The sequence below is a fragment of the Streptopelia decaocto genome (assembly GCF_964273445.1).
Source record: "Streptopelia decaocto genome assembly, chromosome: 5".
Classification (NCBI taxonomy): domain Eukaryota; kingdom Metazoa; phylum Chordata; class Aves; order Columbiformes; family Columbidae; genus Streptopelia; species Streptopelia decaocto.
In genome coordinates, this window is record NC_138659.1 from 58,259,751 (window position 1) to 58,277,933 (window position 18,183).

Sequence of the window (18,183 nt, forward strand, 5' to 3'; positions counted from 1 at the left end):
AAAACATTTAAGGATAGCTTCTCCTTTTTCTCCTATCATGAGAACCGAAACATTCAAATTCATGCTTATTTGGCTAGTCACTACAACACATAAAAGCGACCCTTAACATTGGTAATGTTCTTTGAGAAAAACAGCTATGAAAGCTGCAAGTTTGAAGGCAATTCTCTGCCTGTTTGGTAGATAAAACAAAAATGACAGCTGTAACACACAGGGAGATCCACAGCAATGAAAATGCAGAGATAAGTATCAGACCCCATTCCTCCTTGGCATTTGCTGCTCTGAACATTCACTGAGATTAGTTCCTTTCAGAGAACACCATAAATTGCAATGTGTAGGCACAAGGGGGTGACTTCAGCCCAGAATGAAGGCACAGACAAGTTTCCAAGCTCTTACAAGTTAAATGGTACTTTCGCAAGGGGTTTATGGCTTAGCACTAGAATGATGGAAGAAGAGGGCAGAGAAACTCCAGCCTGCCTTGCAGTGACCAGTGTCACAAAAGGAAAGAGAATAAGCTAAACTGGCCTTCTAGTTCAGTGCCTGCTCTGCAGGCTGGTATGGACATGTGTTACCATGATTATATATCTATTATCCTGGTTGCTGCACAAAATCCTGGCTTTTTTTTTTCTCCAATACATCTATAAACTCCCCATGACAAGGACTTCTCCACTCCCACCTCAAACATTCATGTAACACCTAAAGAAATGAAGTTCAAACTTATGCCCAAGCAGCTCCTATAAACTAAATAGCTACTATAAACAAAAATTCTTAAAATTGAAGCTCTGACAGCAGCAAAAATGGAAAAGTACAACACTGCCCCTCCAACAGGACACATACATGTGTGTTCACACATGTCTCAGTTTGGTCTGCACCTGTGTTAATGCCACTCATGATAACAAAAGTGTCAAGAATCCTTTCTGCAGTGGAAAACCAGGAGAAGATTCTAGTTTTCACATGTGTTGAATGGACCCTTGGTATTTTCCTTATTTTTCATTCAAATCAATCATTAGAAAAATGCACATTTTCAAAGTAATGAGACTTGACAATGGAGCTTCATGACATCAAGAAGAGTTTCAAGTTATTTAACTTATCAATTATTGGTTGGTTATAAGGGTAAGTTAAGGGTGTTTGGGAGTCTTAGCATTACCAAGACAGTAAATTTAGTTTAGTGTTAACATACCAAAAGCCAGCATAAATACAAAAGACCTGATGAGCAGATACATTTTGAAGAGCACGAATCCAGTTGCAGTTAAAAAATAAACAGAAATGCAGGTGCTGGGAACAAGCCATTTAGGGCAGTTTTAGAAAGCTAGCTTCACTTCATACACATTTCTCAAGTGGGAGTGAGAGCAACAGAGAAAGATAGAAAGAGAAAATATGGCTAATGAGAACAGCCTTTCCACGTTCCCTAGGAAGCAGCCCTGCTTAACATCTCTGTTCTGTGAATTTAAGAGAGTCAGCAGTGGTAAATTTGTTTTTAATATTCAAGCTTTCAAGCCTTGCAAGCTAGTTGGCCAATGGCCCTTTCTATTCCAATGTTTTTTGGCGCCTTATTTACACAAGCATTACATCCGGAGAGCCTTTGAATATAATTTCACATGGATTAAGGGAAGAACATTTGCTTCTGCTAATCAGGACATCTGGTTATTTTTGTAACTCACAGACATCTGCATTAGGCAGTTTGACTGCCCCATTCCTCACAACAAGGTTAGAGCTTAAGAAGCCTCAAGGACCCCTAGTTGAATTTTATTATCTGCATTTTTTTCACAGGCAGGTCTGTTTCAGAATTTCTTTTCCTAAATAGCACAAATCGATCAGCACCCTCACAGGTATACATATGCTTTTACAAATAGTGCTTTCTATGCCTGATTTTATAGCGTACATCTTGTACTCCGAGATTTTATAGTAGTTCAAAGCTATCTACATCTTTTTAAGGAACAGAAAGCACATATTCCCAAAAAGCGTGGATGAAAGCATCCAATTAACCTTATGATACACATAATATAGATACACTTCTAAACATTCAACTAGGCCACTTATATAAGACTGGTGTGAGGACTTGTTCTGAATCTTATTATCACTGCACTTTGGTTTGGCTGTTACTAGTGACTTATCCTGCATATCTGCTCCCCACACTGAACAAAGCAGTCTTCTTCCCTTTCTGTACTTCAGGACAACCTTAAAGATTTCTCCGATCTTTTAAATTCTCACTCAAATTCTTCTTTAGACAGTTTCAGCTGAGGTTAATTTCTCTGCTAGACTGCAGAATTGTGCCACACATACCTCAGGAAGAGGGATTTCACATGCAACAGCAGCTTTATAAAGACAAACAGAATCAATCAGGGCTCGGCTTTCCTTTCTTTGTTGCTTTCATTTTGCTACATTCCTTTCACAAAAATTCATTTTCAACACTCATCCCAGGGTGTTAAAAGTACTAAAGTTAGAAATTATACACTCTCATTCTCAGTTTACAAGATTCTTCCCTACACCAAATCATAGCTTTTATCAGTGCTTTTGTATGCTGGAATATTATGGGTTTTCTTACTTTTTTCCCCCTACATGTGAGAAAAAAGCAAAAAGTCGGCTTTTACAGACTCTGAACATAAGCCAACATCCAAAAAATATGTCAAAAACATATTTCTAGTACTAACAAGAGTTAGCAAGAGCCAACAGATCTAGGGAGAGGTTTTTTTAAACTTTTTATTTATTAAAATTCTCTAGATACAGATTAACTTTCTTTGTACAATATTTATTATGGCTTCATCTGCATAGGAGCTGCAAGTGCTCTCAGAACTGGGTTGTAAAATTGGCTACTTTGGCCGTAGATTTCACATCCTTCTTGAAGCATTATTTTCTAACTTTTTATAACTAATTCCATCCAATGACCCATGCCGCCTCCCTGCTCTCACCAACCCCTTCCCCTCCTGTCCCTGCTCATCACCTACACTTATTCTGGTGTTTTTTTCAAAACCTCTCATTCTGAGCTTTCCTGTCAAAGTAGACAAAAAGATCTCTACTTCTCATCACACCCCTTCCATGGCTTTTTCGCTCCCAAATATCTGATTCAACCACACCACCATGATCCTGTTTTACTGTTTTATGCTTTTTTATGCTTTTCTTGTTGTTTTTTCCTTCCTATTTTTCATTGCAGGAAAGGGGAAAAGGAGATACAAAACAAAGGTATGAAGCAGAAGTTAAGCTGTCTGCCCAAAGTCAAAATGACAGCATGGGGGAACAAACCCTAAATTCTGTGTCCCACACTGTGTTAACTTTTCAGCCCCAGTTCCTCCCCAAAATAGTGAATGAAAGCAGCTCACTTGTTTAAAAAAATGGCTACTCAGTGATCTCACTGCAGCGCTAGACTGACGTGAATTCACAGCATATTGTCCACAGCACAGTATGCAGAGGCAGTCGTATCTTTGTATTAGACAATGTGGGCCAAGTGTCCCCACAGCCAAAGCGACTTGGTTTTCAATCCAGAACAGGCTCAAAGTACCTACAGAGTCACAATGGACCAGTTCAGGCGACATAACTCCACCTCGCCAACATGTCTCACAGTAGTCACTTGCCCATGTGGTCAGACCTTGGTGCTTTTTCCAGCTTCCAAAGCTACATTAATCATGGGAAATATCATCCACCACTGGACTATAGGGCAAATTTATTAACTTCCAATACACGGTGTGTTTACTTCCATAGAGTGCTGCTGAAAAACCTGATCACTGATATAAAAAGAAAGGGTGTGAGTCTAAACATGTCCCAACCTTCCATCATATCAAGCAAAAAAAAATTATAATCTTCTAATAAAATAATAGAAAAATACAGATTAGGCACCATACATTATAACATTGAACTAGGAACCATTGTGGCCTTGTAACAGCAGCTGCCACCCAAGAAACAAACCCCTGTGTTGTCCTGATTTGGCTACACCAAATTTGAACATGGTAACACATTACATTTAAAAGTTCACTAATAAATTCTGCTATTACAAAATAATCCCAAATCCGAAACGCCATTTTCTTAAACTAGAGCAAGGAGTTACAAAATGTTCTTGCAAATCTCACTCTGCTGGGTAAGGAGGAAGAGTTGGACCTGCTATGGAGATCACCAAATGAGGTGGGTAATCAAGCAATCAAAGAAGGAAAGAAAGGTGTATATAGTATCTCGCCTTCAGATACCTTGGGGCTAGCAAACCTTTTTTCCCATAGGAAATTATACAGCTCTAGATCACTGTCTATTGAGATCCGCTATTCACAGCTTTTTACTACAACATGAATGGCTTATTAAACCTACAACATATTTGTTTTAGTTAACTTCGTGGTGGAGAGGGGCCAGGAAAACAAAATGTACTTAAATGCTGATTTTTTTTTTTTTTCCAGGCTGAATGCCTTTCATCCAATAAGACATTCAAAGCAGTGACCCAGCAAATGGATTGAAAAAGCAATCTTCCGTCTCAGTGCCACATTATCATTCCTATTCAGTATTCTCGGTGAGATATCTCAATCAGCTGGATGTGTGTGTAAGTGACAGCGCAGCCCATTGCTGGGTTAATTAAACATTTGACTTTAACACCCTCCCCGTCATTAAGCAAATAAAAACAGATAATTCAAACTGCACTTCATCCACGGGGTACACAACATACATGTCAAAATTAAGAGAGTCCAAGGCCCTCGGGGAGTTCTGCTCGGGGAGGTAATCAGTTTAAATCTTATCTGGTTTATCAATTATTCTATTGATTAAAGCAGGGTGATTATACAAAACTCCCTCTTGCCACATGGGATACATGTCAGCAGAGCAGGACAACACAGGGAGGCTCAAAAACGATTTAAAGAAAATACAGACAGATGAATAACAGTCTGTTAGTACATGCCAGTGATCCATAAATGGAAAGCCTGATTCTTCTTTTTAAGCAAGTGAAATAAAGTCCTTCCAAATTAGAGTGCCAATGTTGTTACCTCATCTACTTTAAAATCAGATCTATATGTTGAAAGGGCAACATTTCTTCATTTTAAGCAGATTATTTCTTGCCCAGGATTTGAAACATGTTTTATTGATACTGGTCTTGGAGCACAACAGAGACACCAAACACAAGAAATTTCAGACTTTTACAAGGCATTATACTTATCTATCAATGACTTGCAAAGAGTGGATGGAAAGGGCTTTCTCAGTGCTTGAACTCTCCCACATACATACATGACACAGCCGTCAGTACAATGTTGGATTTTAACGATTAAACTGTGACAGTTCATCTCAGACATTACAAGATTGTGCTTTGGAGTTTTGGAGATTTTTTTTTGTTCCGTTTTGCAGCCCTCCAAAATGAGACACTAGCAGCTGTGGAAGCTGCCACTGCCACATTCTCCTGATTTTCAACAAGCCCTCACACACAATCCCCCCCGAGTAGTCCTTAATGCAGCTTCTCTTGCATACAGCCACAGTACACAAAGCAATTCCAGTTACTTCTCATTTTTTATTTCCAAGCAAAGAAAGGTTCAAACGACCTCTGTCTCTTCCAAGGTCTGTTTGTGTCCCGAGTTAGAGAGCACAGTCCCACCTCCACTATCTTCCCAGTAACATTTTGTTTCAAGTTCTATTGTCATATCCTTAACTGGCCTGTACAAGACCTTGCCTTATACATACAAATGGGGACCCTTTAAAAATGAAACACTGCAACCTAAGAAAAAAAAAAAAAAATTCTTAAAGTTCCCTCAAAGCAAACAATTAGCAGCAGAAGAAAGATCCACTTTAAACCAGGGACTTTTTTTTCCATAACATCTCCTACAATGCATTTCATAATGGTCAGACTGGTAATGCAAACTATTCATTACTCATCACATCTCAATTTTTAACTAGGACAGAGGGTTTGAACCCCAGCGGTCAAAATGCCGACAAGCCAGAGCGCTCCAGTGCCCCACTGGCCAGTGCTGTTGGAGCTGCAGTCACAGAAATTTTAAGGAGGACAGCTGAAAAGCAGGGCCGAGGTGTGTTCTTGCCCTTCACCTTCAGAAGGGGATTATATGCCACTCCATATTGGCACTGCGTGTGCATCCAACCATACTTCAGCCTCTTCTTCACAGATCTCTTTTCTTCTTTGGAAGCAAGCTAGAAGCCTGTATTAGCATGCTGTATTTTACTCTCACCACTAGAAATACTGAGGGTGCTATTTGTAATTGTATTCTTTTAAGAGGTTTGTTCTCTGCAGCTGTTTTCTGCTTGCAGTGTATTTTGTGTAATCAGCACATCATCATAAATACATTGGCTGTTCCCCTGAGGGAAGCTGTCACTGTTTAATTTACAGAACAACCTGGCCAATGTGAATTCTAACACTACAGCACTATGGCAAGAAGTTACCACACTCGGAAAAACAGGTTTCTATGAATTTTTATTTCAAGAGCTGGTCCCAGGACAATTTAGGTTCTAGAAATAGATTGTTTTTAAAAGCACTGTATACACTGGATGGAATAGATTCTTTCCCACTCACAGCTTCTTAAGGCAGCACCAAACTCACTCCCACACTATTTTAAAGGTGACAACCCCAATCTTCCCAACATGATCACCTTCACTTCAGACTGTACCAAAAGGAAGCACTGTACATACATGTCTTATGCTACACATAATTATTAAAAAAAAAAAATAAAAAAAGAACAACCCAAAACATTGTGTTAGTTGTCTTCATTTCAACAAGGGAACGTACTCTGTTGCAAGGTCAAATGTTATTACCTACATCAAAGGGTTGCTGCACAGTTTATTACTCTGAAGATGTGACAGAAGAGCAAGGCATATTCCTGAAAGAGTAAAAACATATGCAGCTTTATTGGCTGAATGAAGAGTTACTTCCTTTGTTTGCTGGATATATGGTTCTATTTTGAGAGAATAAATCACAAGGATTTTTGTAGAAGGTAGGCAAGAGGTGGATGGTCGTTCTTACTATATATAGACACAATTTAGAAAATTTTGTAATGGTACCAAATCATACTGGCAATCATTTAAGAACTAAACATAAACCCCAAATTAACATTTGGGCACGACCAATGACTTACTTGGATATTTCATTAGCAATGGCTACTAGAAGCAGTCCACCTGACTACATGGGAAGGGAGCTGATAAGGTCAGCAACCTGATTTCATTTTTTTAATATTTATATATGTATGTGTATATACTTTTTTATATATATATATATAATAAAAATGCTGAAGAGAAACAACTACAAATGTAAATAAAATCAAAACAATTTAATGGATACATTTGTTTTGGAATTCTCCTCCAGAGCAACACAAAACTATTTCATACATATTTTTTTAAATCTGCTTTTCATTTGGGGGGACAGTAGGTTGTTAGACAAATTTCAATGAAACTGAAAAATCCCAAGTTCTGTGTATAGCAGCACTTTGCTAATTCTCAGTGGTAATTAGAAGCCCTGTTTAACATCACCAGACACGGGGCAAGTCTACAAACATAACAAAAAAAGAATCATGCACATCACAGAGTATTGGTTATGTATTTTGACAAGCATAGTTTAATTTTATGTAGTTTGCAGAGCATTCCAGTAAATTATTTTAATCTACTTGAAAATTAACCAAATTTAAGCAACAACAATTAAAGCAAAATAAATACCATCTTATCTCTGATATGGTTTATGAGAATGATCTACCAAACATACAGAAAGCTAAGTGGAAATGGATGAAACATTACAGAAAACTGAGTCAGCTGAGTCTATAGAATAAAGAATACAGGAAAGAGAACATCTGACTATATGCACCATGGAAGTAGCCAACAGAAAGCAGAAGAAATAAAAAGAAACCCACTCGACACAGTGTAGCAATGTAAGTATCTCTTCAAGCCATGAATTTTAAGATGTAGCAAGTGTATTTCTATTCTGAGCCTTTGGGTTTGTCCTCCTGAAATTCGCGTGTGGTCACATAAATACCTGATCCCAAAGAAGAAATAATTCATTTTGTTCTCCCTATACATGCATGCATTTAAATAGAAATACCTCTGCACGTTACATTTCCCAAGAGTCCTTGAGTTCTGACTAACATTGGCTTAAGTGCTGATAAAGTACTTCATGACTTCTCCAAATTTGTGGCAAAATTCTCTATTTTACTTTTTGAATTAATTTTTTTATTTAATGTGGTATTAGCTCCTTGCCAGTTCTCCAGAAACAGGTACATTTGACCTTGTGCAATTGGCTCCCTCTGCAGCACTGTCCCTGGAGCCATCAGATTCAAACCCATAACCAAACCAGGTGATTTACAGCAGCCTGTGCTGGTGCTGAACACACACAAACACCGACAATCGCTGGGAGGGGACTGCAGAGGCGTGTGCTCAATGCCTTCTTCAAGTAAAGAAACAAAGATTAAGATTAGACAATGGTTCGACTACTTGGAAAAGCGTGGAAAAGTCACTAAAATGTTATTTAAAAAAAAAAAACAAACAACATATTAAGGCACCCGAAGCAGCAGTTTCGTTGCAGATCCGGACCCCCCGCCCTGCAGTACCGGCCGGGGCCGTGAGAGCGCAGCACAGCACGCGGGATGCCGCGCGCCCGGACACGTGCGCGGCGCCGCGCGCGCGCACCCGCCCCGCCTGATTCTAATTCAATTAGTGCAGCCTGCAACTCCAGAAAAGAGTAATTCAATTAGTGCATTGTGGAGCTCGACAATACCTCCAAGCAGATGTTCACAGTCCTGAGGAACCGGAGCTCGCTTTAAAAATACCTGTACGCCTTCAGCGCGCGCTGCACACGCCATTTGTCACTACGGCTTTACACACCTTCCTGACTTCTAACAAGGGAAGACAGAAAACTTGGATGAGTTTTGTTTCATTTTTTAAACTAATCAGCCAAACTAATGCACGTGTGCTAAAGACCTTGCCCTCTCCATACCAGGAAAGAGTGCATCACATAGTGACAGGATCATTAATGCAGAGGCTGAAGGAGAGGAAGCTTTTTAGCTACGATGCACTTTAAATTAACCATCATGCTGGGCAAACTGGGGTGGTATTTCTCAATGATGATACTGTCACACTGCTTGATACTCAGACTGAAGAATAAAAGCATGCGCAACTTTTGACAATCAATACACGTGGAGAATAAATGCCTATTTCTAACTACTAAATTGTAACATACTACCAAAAAAAAATGTCTCCACTGATCCACGCAAGAGGACTTCTTTGCCACATGAAAGGAAGGAAGCATCTCTTGTTGCTGCTACTACCTGAGAGTTGAGATCCTGCAGCACAGCCCAGGGGCTGTCAGCGTTTGGTGGGCTTCCCAGCATCACCATGTATCAGCACGGCTTATGCCACCCACCAGACAAGGCTGCTAGATGTAAGCAGGGATAAACCCCAAATATGTTTGTTTACCAAAACTGTTCTATAGCCATTGGGCATTTATTAAAAAAAAAAAAAAAATCCCTGGCTGGGATGACCCTCTTGGTCCTCCCACAGTGAAGCTCCCAAAAGTCTGAGCCACTGGGGGCTGGATTCGAGTGCAAAAATTACACCATTAATTTGGCTTAATTTCTGCTACTTCTCGTATCCCCCTCATGCTTGTGTAATTGCTCCTGCCAGGTGGTAAGACAAAACAGGAGAAACTGATGCTGAACACCTCCAACAAGAAACTTTGCTTAAAAAAAACATTGTGGCAGTTCAATATTTCATAGCCAATACAAGGAATGTGCAACAGCACTGCAACTTTAAATCTTTGCCTGCCGTGTCAGTCTCTCTTCTCTCATTGTAATGCCAAAGGGAACAGCAATCAGAGTGGAGATGTTCAACGTGATAGAGGTCAGGACACCGGTGGATCAACGTACCAGAAACACGACCTTGTTTATTTTTTTCCCCAGTGTTATTGTTTACAGGGTGCTTTGCTCATGTACCTTGTGGTTCTTAGCTAAAAGATGAAATTACAGCCCAGGATGAAGCGCCCAGGCACACATCCAATTTGTGTTTCCATCTCAGAAAACAAAAACCTTCTGAGGCCCTCAGGCTGCCATTCAAACTTGGAGAGGCTGACATTTTTAACAGCATGAACCAGAGACTGGCAGAGGGAATGATCTAATGCATTTCTGACTTGTCAATCAAAGATCTCACCTCTGCTGTCTTGTAAACAGTTGGGGGCCACCTAACTACATTCATAACCAGGGGAGAGCCTGCCGCCAGCCAGGGGGTGCTGGGACCACAAGCTCCGGCTATATTAGTCACCAAAATTGTGATTCCGTTTTAGAGGACCACGATAAATCCTCCATGGGCAGACGCCACATGGCCACTGGGAGAGTGCAAGGGGGATACAGAGCAGGCTGGGCTGGGGGCGGCCACGTCTCCACACCGAGGGGGTCAGACTGGACAACCCATCTCTCTCCCAGTTAGAGACAGAACTATGCACATCACTAAACGTTGGCTCCAAAGCCAATTTCCTTCAAATGGATTTTTCACTAACGCATTTCTGAACACGCACAGTTTGCCCACCACTCAGTTTTAGCACCTGTAAGGCCATAAACAATGCAACACTGCTTCTCACATTTACATTGTATTTCCCAGCAATAAAACAACAGCTCTTAAGGTAAAACACGTGAACATGCTGAAGGAAATTTAAGAAAATGAGTGTTTCTATTTCCCAACAATGCTTCTTTAACAAATATTCCACTTCCTAACATGAAAATGTAAACATTAGAAAAAAATAGATGTAAAAATCCCTTGAGAAATTAGTTCATCTCTTCCTCATGGGTGCAACAGGCTTCCATTACTACAGACCATTTACGTCTTTCACACTCTCGCCTTTCTCCAGAAGCTATCTCAGTCCAAAGAAAGGAGCGGTGTACATCACACCCCTGCTGCACAGCCTCAGGTGTGCAACTTCAATTTGCCCACCACAGTCCATCCATGCTTTCCTCAACCAGGACACAGCTTTCTGCCCAGACCAAGGAAGACACACTTCGCTTCTGCAAAACCAAGCAGAAAGTATTTTCCTTCAACTGACAAACCCTCATGTGCAGTTCTTTATGATCAAGACCCTCACTTCAGGTAAGCAAAATGTGAATTTCTGGCATTTCAGAGAGCCATTTCTGTATTGAACAAGATGCTGCTACCTCCGCCACAGAAGTTAATCCTCCTCTTTGACTACCAGAGCCTGTTACGGAAATAAGAGTTTTGGATCTGGCAAAATAAAGCTGACCAGACTACTCTTTGTTTTTCCATTGGTGCCTAGGCACCGCACAAAGAAGTATCACTCTTGTCCCAAAACATTTACAATTTAAACTGGAGCTGATATTTGTGATGGGCGTCAATTAGATAAAAAGGAAGAACTGGACTGTTCTCTGTGGTTACCCTGATTCATAACCTTGGCAAGACTTTTAAATTGCTCCTTATGTCTTCTCATTTATAAAACAGCTTACAGAAATAATTCAAGGAAATATTATGGTCTTCTGCAAACCTGGAAGGATTAATCGAATAATTTCCTTGGCATATTTGATAGATATAACTATTAAGTCACAATCTTCAAAGAACTGCAACTATTGAAAGCAACACAAACTGAGCCTTGTGAGCATGCACAGAAAATATTTAAAAGGGGAAAGTAATTATCTTCAAACGAAAAATGTCATGAAAAGAGACACCTGTTGGCACATCTGGAAACTTCCAAAGCATGGATTTCTATGAAAAATATACTCTGTATAAGTTTATTTTTTTATTAAAAGAATCTACACTCAGCTTCGTTTTCAGTTGCTTTACAGCAGAACAATACAGAACCGTACTTGGAATGGCTGGTCTTTTCCTCTTGTTAAAATATCCTTTGAGCTCTTCCCACAGCCCCTTATAAGGAGTTCATGTCCCAATTTGCTGCCATCTTCCACCATGATATGAAATCCAGTTACATAATAGACTACCCGTTGCAAAGCCCTTTGAGATAAGAGATGTTTAAAAACTGTTTCTAGCTCCTTATTCCACCATTCCTAGGATTAGCCTTAAAACCTTTCCCACTGTGGGAAGATTGCCAAACGGAGCTGAGGAACCAGAAGATCCTGTTTTTACACAAGTGTCTCCAATAATAAAAACACATAAGGAAGAAAAATGAAGATATCTGACACATTAACAGAATAATCTCTAAACCGACTATCTGCCAATGTTTCCTGTGAGGAGTAAGCCGGGCTTTAACTGAGCTATTCTAAAAGACCCTCTTTCCACGTTTCTGTCTGAGCATCTGAAGGTAAGCATGTAAACAACTAGACAAATTCAGCAGTGACTAAGTAGCCTTCCAGATGGCATCTTCTCTTTTGCCACAAGCAAAGCACATTGATATGCTTCTCCAGTTACTTCAAGCTTGCTACAGAAAAAAGAAAATAATATGAAAAAATTCGCTGGGCTACACAAAAGTCTTTAATGCTTTCCTGAAGATTCGATACCAAAAAAAGCATTAAAGAATGATGGAAGTATTGCAACGTCACAGCTTCAAGCAGGCTCCAAATGACTCCCATGTAGACTTGTGCACTGGAAAATACAGAATCCATGCCTCATAAAGGGCAGCTTTCTTCAAACCATGCAAGTTACTGGGGATCAAAGCCCATTGAAAAAAAATTGACTGACTCATTGCTGCAGAAGCTGCGGCTGGCAATTTAGTTTCTCTCTTAACTGACACTAAATACGTTCTTCAACCTAAGAGTCAAAGTGCTGTGAAGAGTACCAGTACACCATTTTAGATGGCAAGTGGCAGACTTCCTGAGTTCCCATAGTCACTAAATACACATGGAAATGTCTTTCAAACTCTGCAGGAATGCAAATGTCAAAGTCACAGCACTCTCCCAAGAAACTGTACATGGTGAACGGTTGCGCAGCTGACTCATTTGACCCCAAATATGTATGTGCTGTATTAATAGAAAAGTTATTGTTCATATCCATCATTAGCAAGAACATCTTGAGCTAAGAGAGGCTAATCTCCCTTCCCCTTTGTAATATATGCTTATTCTGAGTAATCAAAAATAATTCAAATAGAAAGAAAGAAGTCCCAATTTGAGTTTATAAATTGCTTTCTAGATACTGTTGAGTTTCTCTAAAACCTGATCTCAAAGAGAGCTGAGATTTATTCAACAGCAGAAAACCCAAAAATGAGGCCTATCTGATTTAGTCAAATTGTGTAAATCAGGATTAAAAGTAGGAGGCTAAATTCTGCCTGTTGTCTCCGGAGTCCTCTTAGACTAATAAAAAGTCATCTTCCCCCTCCCCCACAGAAAGCTCTGCTAAAAGCTTGCTTCAGCAAAGGAGGCCTGGCAGGACACCTTCTCGAGTCCATCAGTGCTACTGCTGGGTCAGCAAAAAGAGTTGAAGCAAAATGATGCAAGACACTTAAGCCTCTCCTGAGACTGAGAGGATTATTTCCACAGTACTCTGGGAGCATGAAGACAAATACCAAATAACCATGCTGTCCTTTAAGGGCAGGTAATGAACCTTCACCAAATGACTGAAAATTTCAGAAGGATTCTAGCTTATTCATTATGTCTGGTTTTGCAAGATTCTGGTGAATAAAACTACCTGCCACAGGTTAGCTCAGCAACAGCATAATCCAGCAGCATGCACCTTGAAGAAAACATTCATGATGCCATGAGCTCCAACGAACGTGCAGCCTACAGAGAAACTCCTAAGGTCCCTCAGTCACTGCAGTTCACAGAACATCTCAGAGACAGAGTATCCAACACAAACATAACATCTCTGCACTCCAGTCTCTGCCGCTCTCCTGGTTATAACCACGTCATTGTAAAATACTGGCAATGATCTTGAGCTTTGTCTAAGTCTCTAGATGCCCACCCAACAGCTGCCTCACTCTCCAACCACCGGAGAGTAGCTGCATTTTATAATATTCACTGGTCGCCCAAAGCGTCTGAACAAACCTGTTTGGCAGAAAGCTGTGTCACGACAGGAGAAAAAAAAAAAAAAAAAAAAGCTTGAATCTAATAAATTCAGAGACCAAAGAAAGAACAGATTTCCTTTATTTGCGTTTCGATTGACAGCTTACTAGTACAATAATTTTCTGTAGTCAAAATGTCCAGACTACTGCTAACAAACCTGAAGCAAACAACTGTTGGCATCAATTATCACTGTGGCAATGAACCCACCCCCTCAGTCCTTTAAGTGGCAAACAGAAAATTTAGATAGGAGGGGAAACACTGCATGAGTAGCCAGATTGGAGACTGTGTGATGGATACTGTTTGCCAAATATAATTAAGGGGTATATTCTTGACACAGTTGAAAGCCAACGGAAAAGATGATGGTACCAATCCAATTTAGACAAAATAGTTACATTATATCACGGTAATGGAAATGTCCCAGCACTGAGCTGCCCTGAATCTACACAAGATGGGTTTAAATACCAGAGATCTGAATGACATAGGAGAGGCATAAAGTATGAAGCAGAATAAGGGGAGGTAAAGCAAGCAAGTAAAGGATGCACACGTACACAGGTGAAGAGAAAAGAAAGAGTGGGGAGAGACAGAAAGTACCTGGAAAGCTGGGAGTGCGCCAGTCCCTGGGTTATACAGGCATCGCAGCGAGGGCATGCTGTCCGCCAGGCTGGAGCAGCCCAGCCACAGAGATCTGGGCATAGAGCACTGCAGAGAAAGGACAACTATGAGATGGGACTGTGTGAGACAGGATGGCACAGATTACAGGAATTTTCAAGGCTTAGCCAAATGGCATCAACACCTGGCCTTAAAGACTGAGAAATCTTTAAGAGAACACAAACTGCTGATGAGTCTTTTCCCTGGGAGAAGCTTTACCGATGTCACAGTAGCAAGAAAAAGGCACTACGGATCAAGAAAGCAAAACTTTGATCACTTTTCTATGCCAACATTGTGAGTTTTTCCAATAATAAAAAGTTTCTTTCCAATTAATCAGACCTCTTCTCCATGAACAACCACACTCCAGGCACAATACAAAGCAAGCAATTTTGCAAGGGAAGCAGAAATGGAAATGACAACTTTAAGTGTAACACTCGCAGGGAAAAAAAAGGGTTTGTATGTTTGGGTTTTGTCTGTAAAGGGATCAAAAGGAAAAACCTGCAATCCAAGGTGAATAGGAACTTGGTGATACTTTATAGGAGCTTCATGTTTCTGCTTGCCTTGTTATTTGTTAAAATAAAATACAATTATTATAATAAATTGATTCTGTTCTTCGAAACACAAATACAAACCAGGAGCCAAAGCAGCCAATCAAGGAAAATGCTAGTCATTTTGATAGTTAAAGTCATTACCCCCTGAAATATAGAGAGCTGCTTGTTCATTTTACACCACTACTATTAAATTTAGGGATGCATTATGATAGCAATTGCTTTTACCAGCCACAGAGTTTTTGATGCCATAAGCACTGCTGCATTTGTCTAATTACTGGCAAGGCAGGAAAAAAGTATATTTTAAATTGGCATATAGCTATGAAAACTGTAGGATGTGATAGATCAGATGCTAGAGGTTTCAAACCCTCATACTCTTCTTTTTTGCAATCCTCCCCCCCCCTTTTTTTTTTTAAGGGGGGGATGGGCGGAAATCTGAGTGGAAAGGGCAGCTGGAATGGGTATGAAATGACAGCTGCCTTTTGAGCCACCATTTCTTGCTGCTCTTAAGAGGACTAAAAACCCTTGCACAATCTTGCACTAAATTAGTATGTAGGAGCAACATAACCCATCCTTGAATAAGCAGGAAGGTGATCACCAACATCCATAATCTGGTACTGTGCAGACAGCCACAGAGAGATTAACCCTGTCTATCACCACAGTCTTTGCTGTACTTTGTTGCAATTTACACTGCTGTTCCAGAAATAGTATTGAAAGGCTGCTGGGGAACATAACCTATACAAATGGACTTATTAGAAGTTTATGATACCTTAAAATAAATTCCTCCCCTCGATCTCAAAAAGTCTTCACTTTACAAAGATACTGAAACTCAAGAACTTGTCTGCTTCATAATATTACACATTACATGAATTTGTAGATAATGCTCAACCTGAAGACAACGAAATTACAGCCATAGTGTTATAACAAGCAACAAAAACCCAAGCCATACTTCCTTGCCTGCGATCCTAACCTCCCAGAAAGCAAACACTCCCACAAACCAAAACCTTTCAAATGCCAGTAATCTTTTCTTTGTAATATAATATGTATCGCTTCAGCTACTAAAAGCTGTTGTGACAGACAGCCTTAAAAATATATATCTGTGTATATATATATATATATATATATATATGAAGTGAACAGCAATGGTCAAGCATTTAACTGACTTAATAATACATTTACTTAAATCAAAGTTGTTTATTACTCTCATCACAGTAACAAGGGTGATTAACTACAATATGGTACCTCTGATGATAAAGATCAAATTCACTAGTAAGCATCAGCTGCTTACCATTACCCATCCTAGCATTCATAAAGTAATACGAACTAAATATAGAGTGATTTGATGTTTTGTTTGGTTTTTTTGCATACAGACTTATCAGTAACGCCCCAGCTACTTATTCCCTCTTCTCAGGTTTACCCATCCCTTGTGGTGGCTCAGGTTTTCATGCTGTCATAATGAACTCAAAGAACTGTTTGCCACTAAAATTAGACTGACAAGATAAAAGAGGTTACTTTAAATATTTGTGCTGACTGCATCACAGAAAGATAGAGAGGCAGGAAAAATGAGAACCACTCTGTCAGTGGAAAGGCAAGCTTATATTACCTAAAGTTTATGTGAGATTATGGCTCAAGTCAGAGCCACTACAAGCTGCACATATGGGAATTCATCATGCCAGGGCACTTAAAAGGTAATGAAATGCCTTCCTCCCAAATTGCCACGATAACAAAGGAAAACATTGGAGATCCATTCTGGAGAACTCCCTGCACCTACAGAGGATATCATTACTCACCCATGCACTCTTGCTGTTGAGTATTATTCCAGAATTAGGAAGTATGCAGTAAAAAATTAACATCACCTTCAATGACTTCTGAATCTGCTCCAGTACCTAACAAAATTGGTATCACTGATACAGTTGTGTTACCTATCTTAAAAAAAAAAAGTGTGTGAAGTTGCACTCAGTGTGGGAGAAAATGTCATTCCTGTACCTGCCTTTTACCTATTGAAGGAAGCAGAGACGCTAAATTACTGTTGGTGACTGAAAGAGGCTTATTCACAAGCATGAACAAAAGGCCCCAGGTGCTTCAATAGAAACAGCTTGTGTGTAAATCAGATGAGTGACCCAACAGAACAACTTCATTTACAGCCTGATCTCTGAAAAATCTCAACAGCCTCTGTCCCCATGCACTGAGCAAGCTGCGTGTCAAACACTCACTTTTGTACTGTCAGCTCCACAAACAAGGGACTGGCCTCAACATTCACTACTTGAAAGCTGACTGACCAAATCCTCTCCCGAACTCAAGTCAACCGACACTGATTCTTCAAAACAAAGATACAGAGGCACAGTGGCTGGACTGCAGCCAAATGGGAATGCTGATATTGCTTGCTAAGTACTGGGCCAGGCTGCAGCAGCCTCTATACCTTCCTGACTCCTAACTGCACTAATACTTCGGATGTCTACACAACTTTCGGACTCAGGGACACAAAACTTGAAATTTATAAAAGCTAAGCATCTTTAATATATATTGAATGGCCTAAAATAGGGAATTATTTGACAAAAACCCAAAATATCTTTTTCCAACTTATTTTCAAGTCTTGTTCCCTGAACCATGAAATACATTTTCTCACTAAAGAAATACAGGGAATAGTTTCAAACAAGACCAGCATCCTCCTTCTGACAGAAGCTGGTACCAGCTGCTGCACTGGTGATTAAAATGGGCTTGTCTTACCTTGAATTAAAATAGGCTGGATGCATTCACAGTCACTGGCTGAGCACAGTGGGCAGTAACTGTGAACTGAAGTCATAGTTTAACTTGTTCAACTGTTCTTGTAACCATACTGCAAGAACATTTTTTACTGCATCAGATGTTCCGCCACTAATAGCCAACTCTCTCTTCCAATTATTTGATGTCCTAAAGACAAATCTCAGTACACACTCAATGGCTAATTTTTTTGCCAGTGCTAAAAATTGGTTATTTACTTTATTTGCTATTGCATTACAAGATTATACATTACCATTTCAGACTGGTTTCTTTATCAAATTTGTTCTCTTCTAGTCCTTCAGCAAATACAATATACCAGGGGTAACTAACAAAGTTTT

At 39.9% G+C, this 18,183-nt stretch overlaps 1 protein-coding gene across 12 annotated transcripts in view; it reads right to left on the reverse strand.

Moving 5' to 3' along the window:
- Positions 1-18,183, reverse strand: part of BTRC (beta-transducin repeat containing E3 ubiquitin protein ligase) — a 115,617-nt gene that overhangs the window by 73,346 nt on the left and 24,088 nt on the right. For 7 of the 12 annotated variants that reach the window (XM_082052419.1, XM_082052425.1, XM_082052421.1 and 4 more), the window contains one exon: positions 14,481-14,588. The exons of the other annotated variants lie outside the window; for them this stretch is intronic. In XM_082052419.1, the coding sequence (XP_081908545.1) occupies positions 14,481-14,588 (108 nt within the window). The remainder of the gene's footprint in view (positions 1-14,480; positions 14,589-18,183) is intronic. 12 annotated transcript variants of the gene reach the window in all.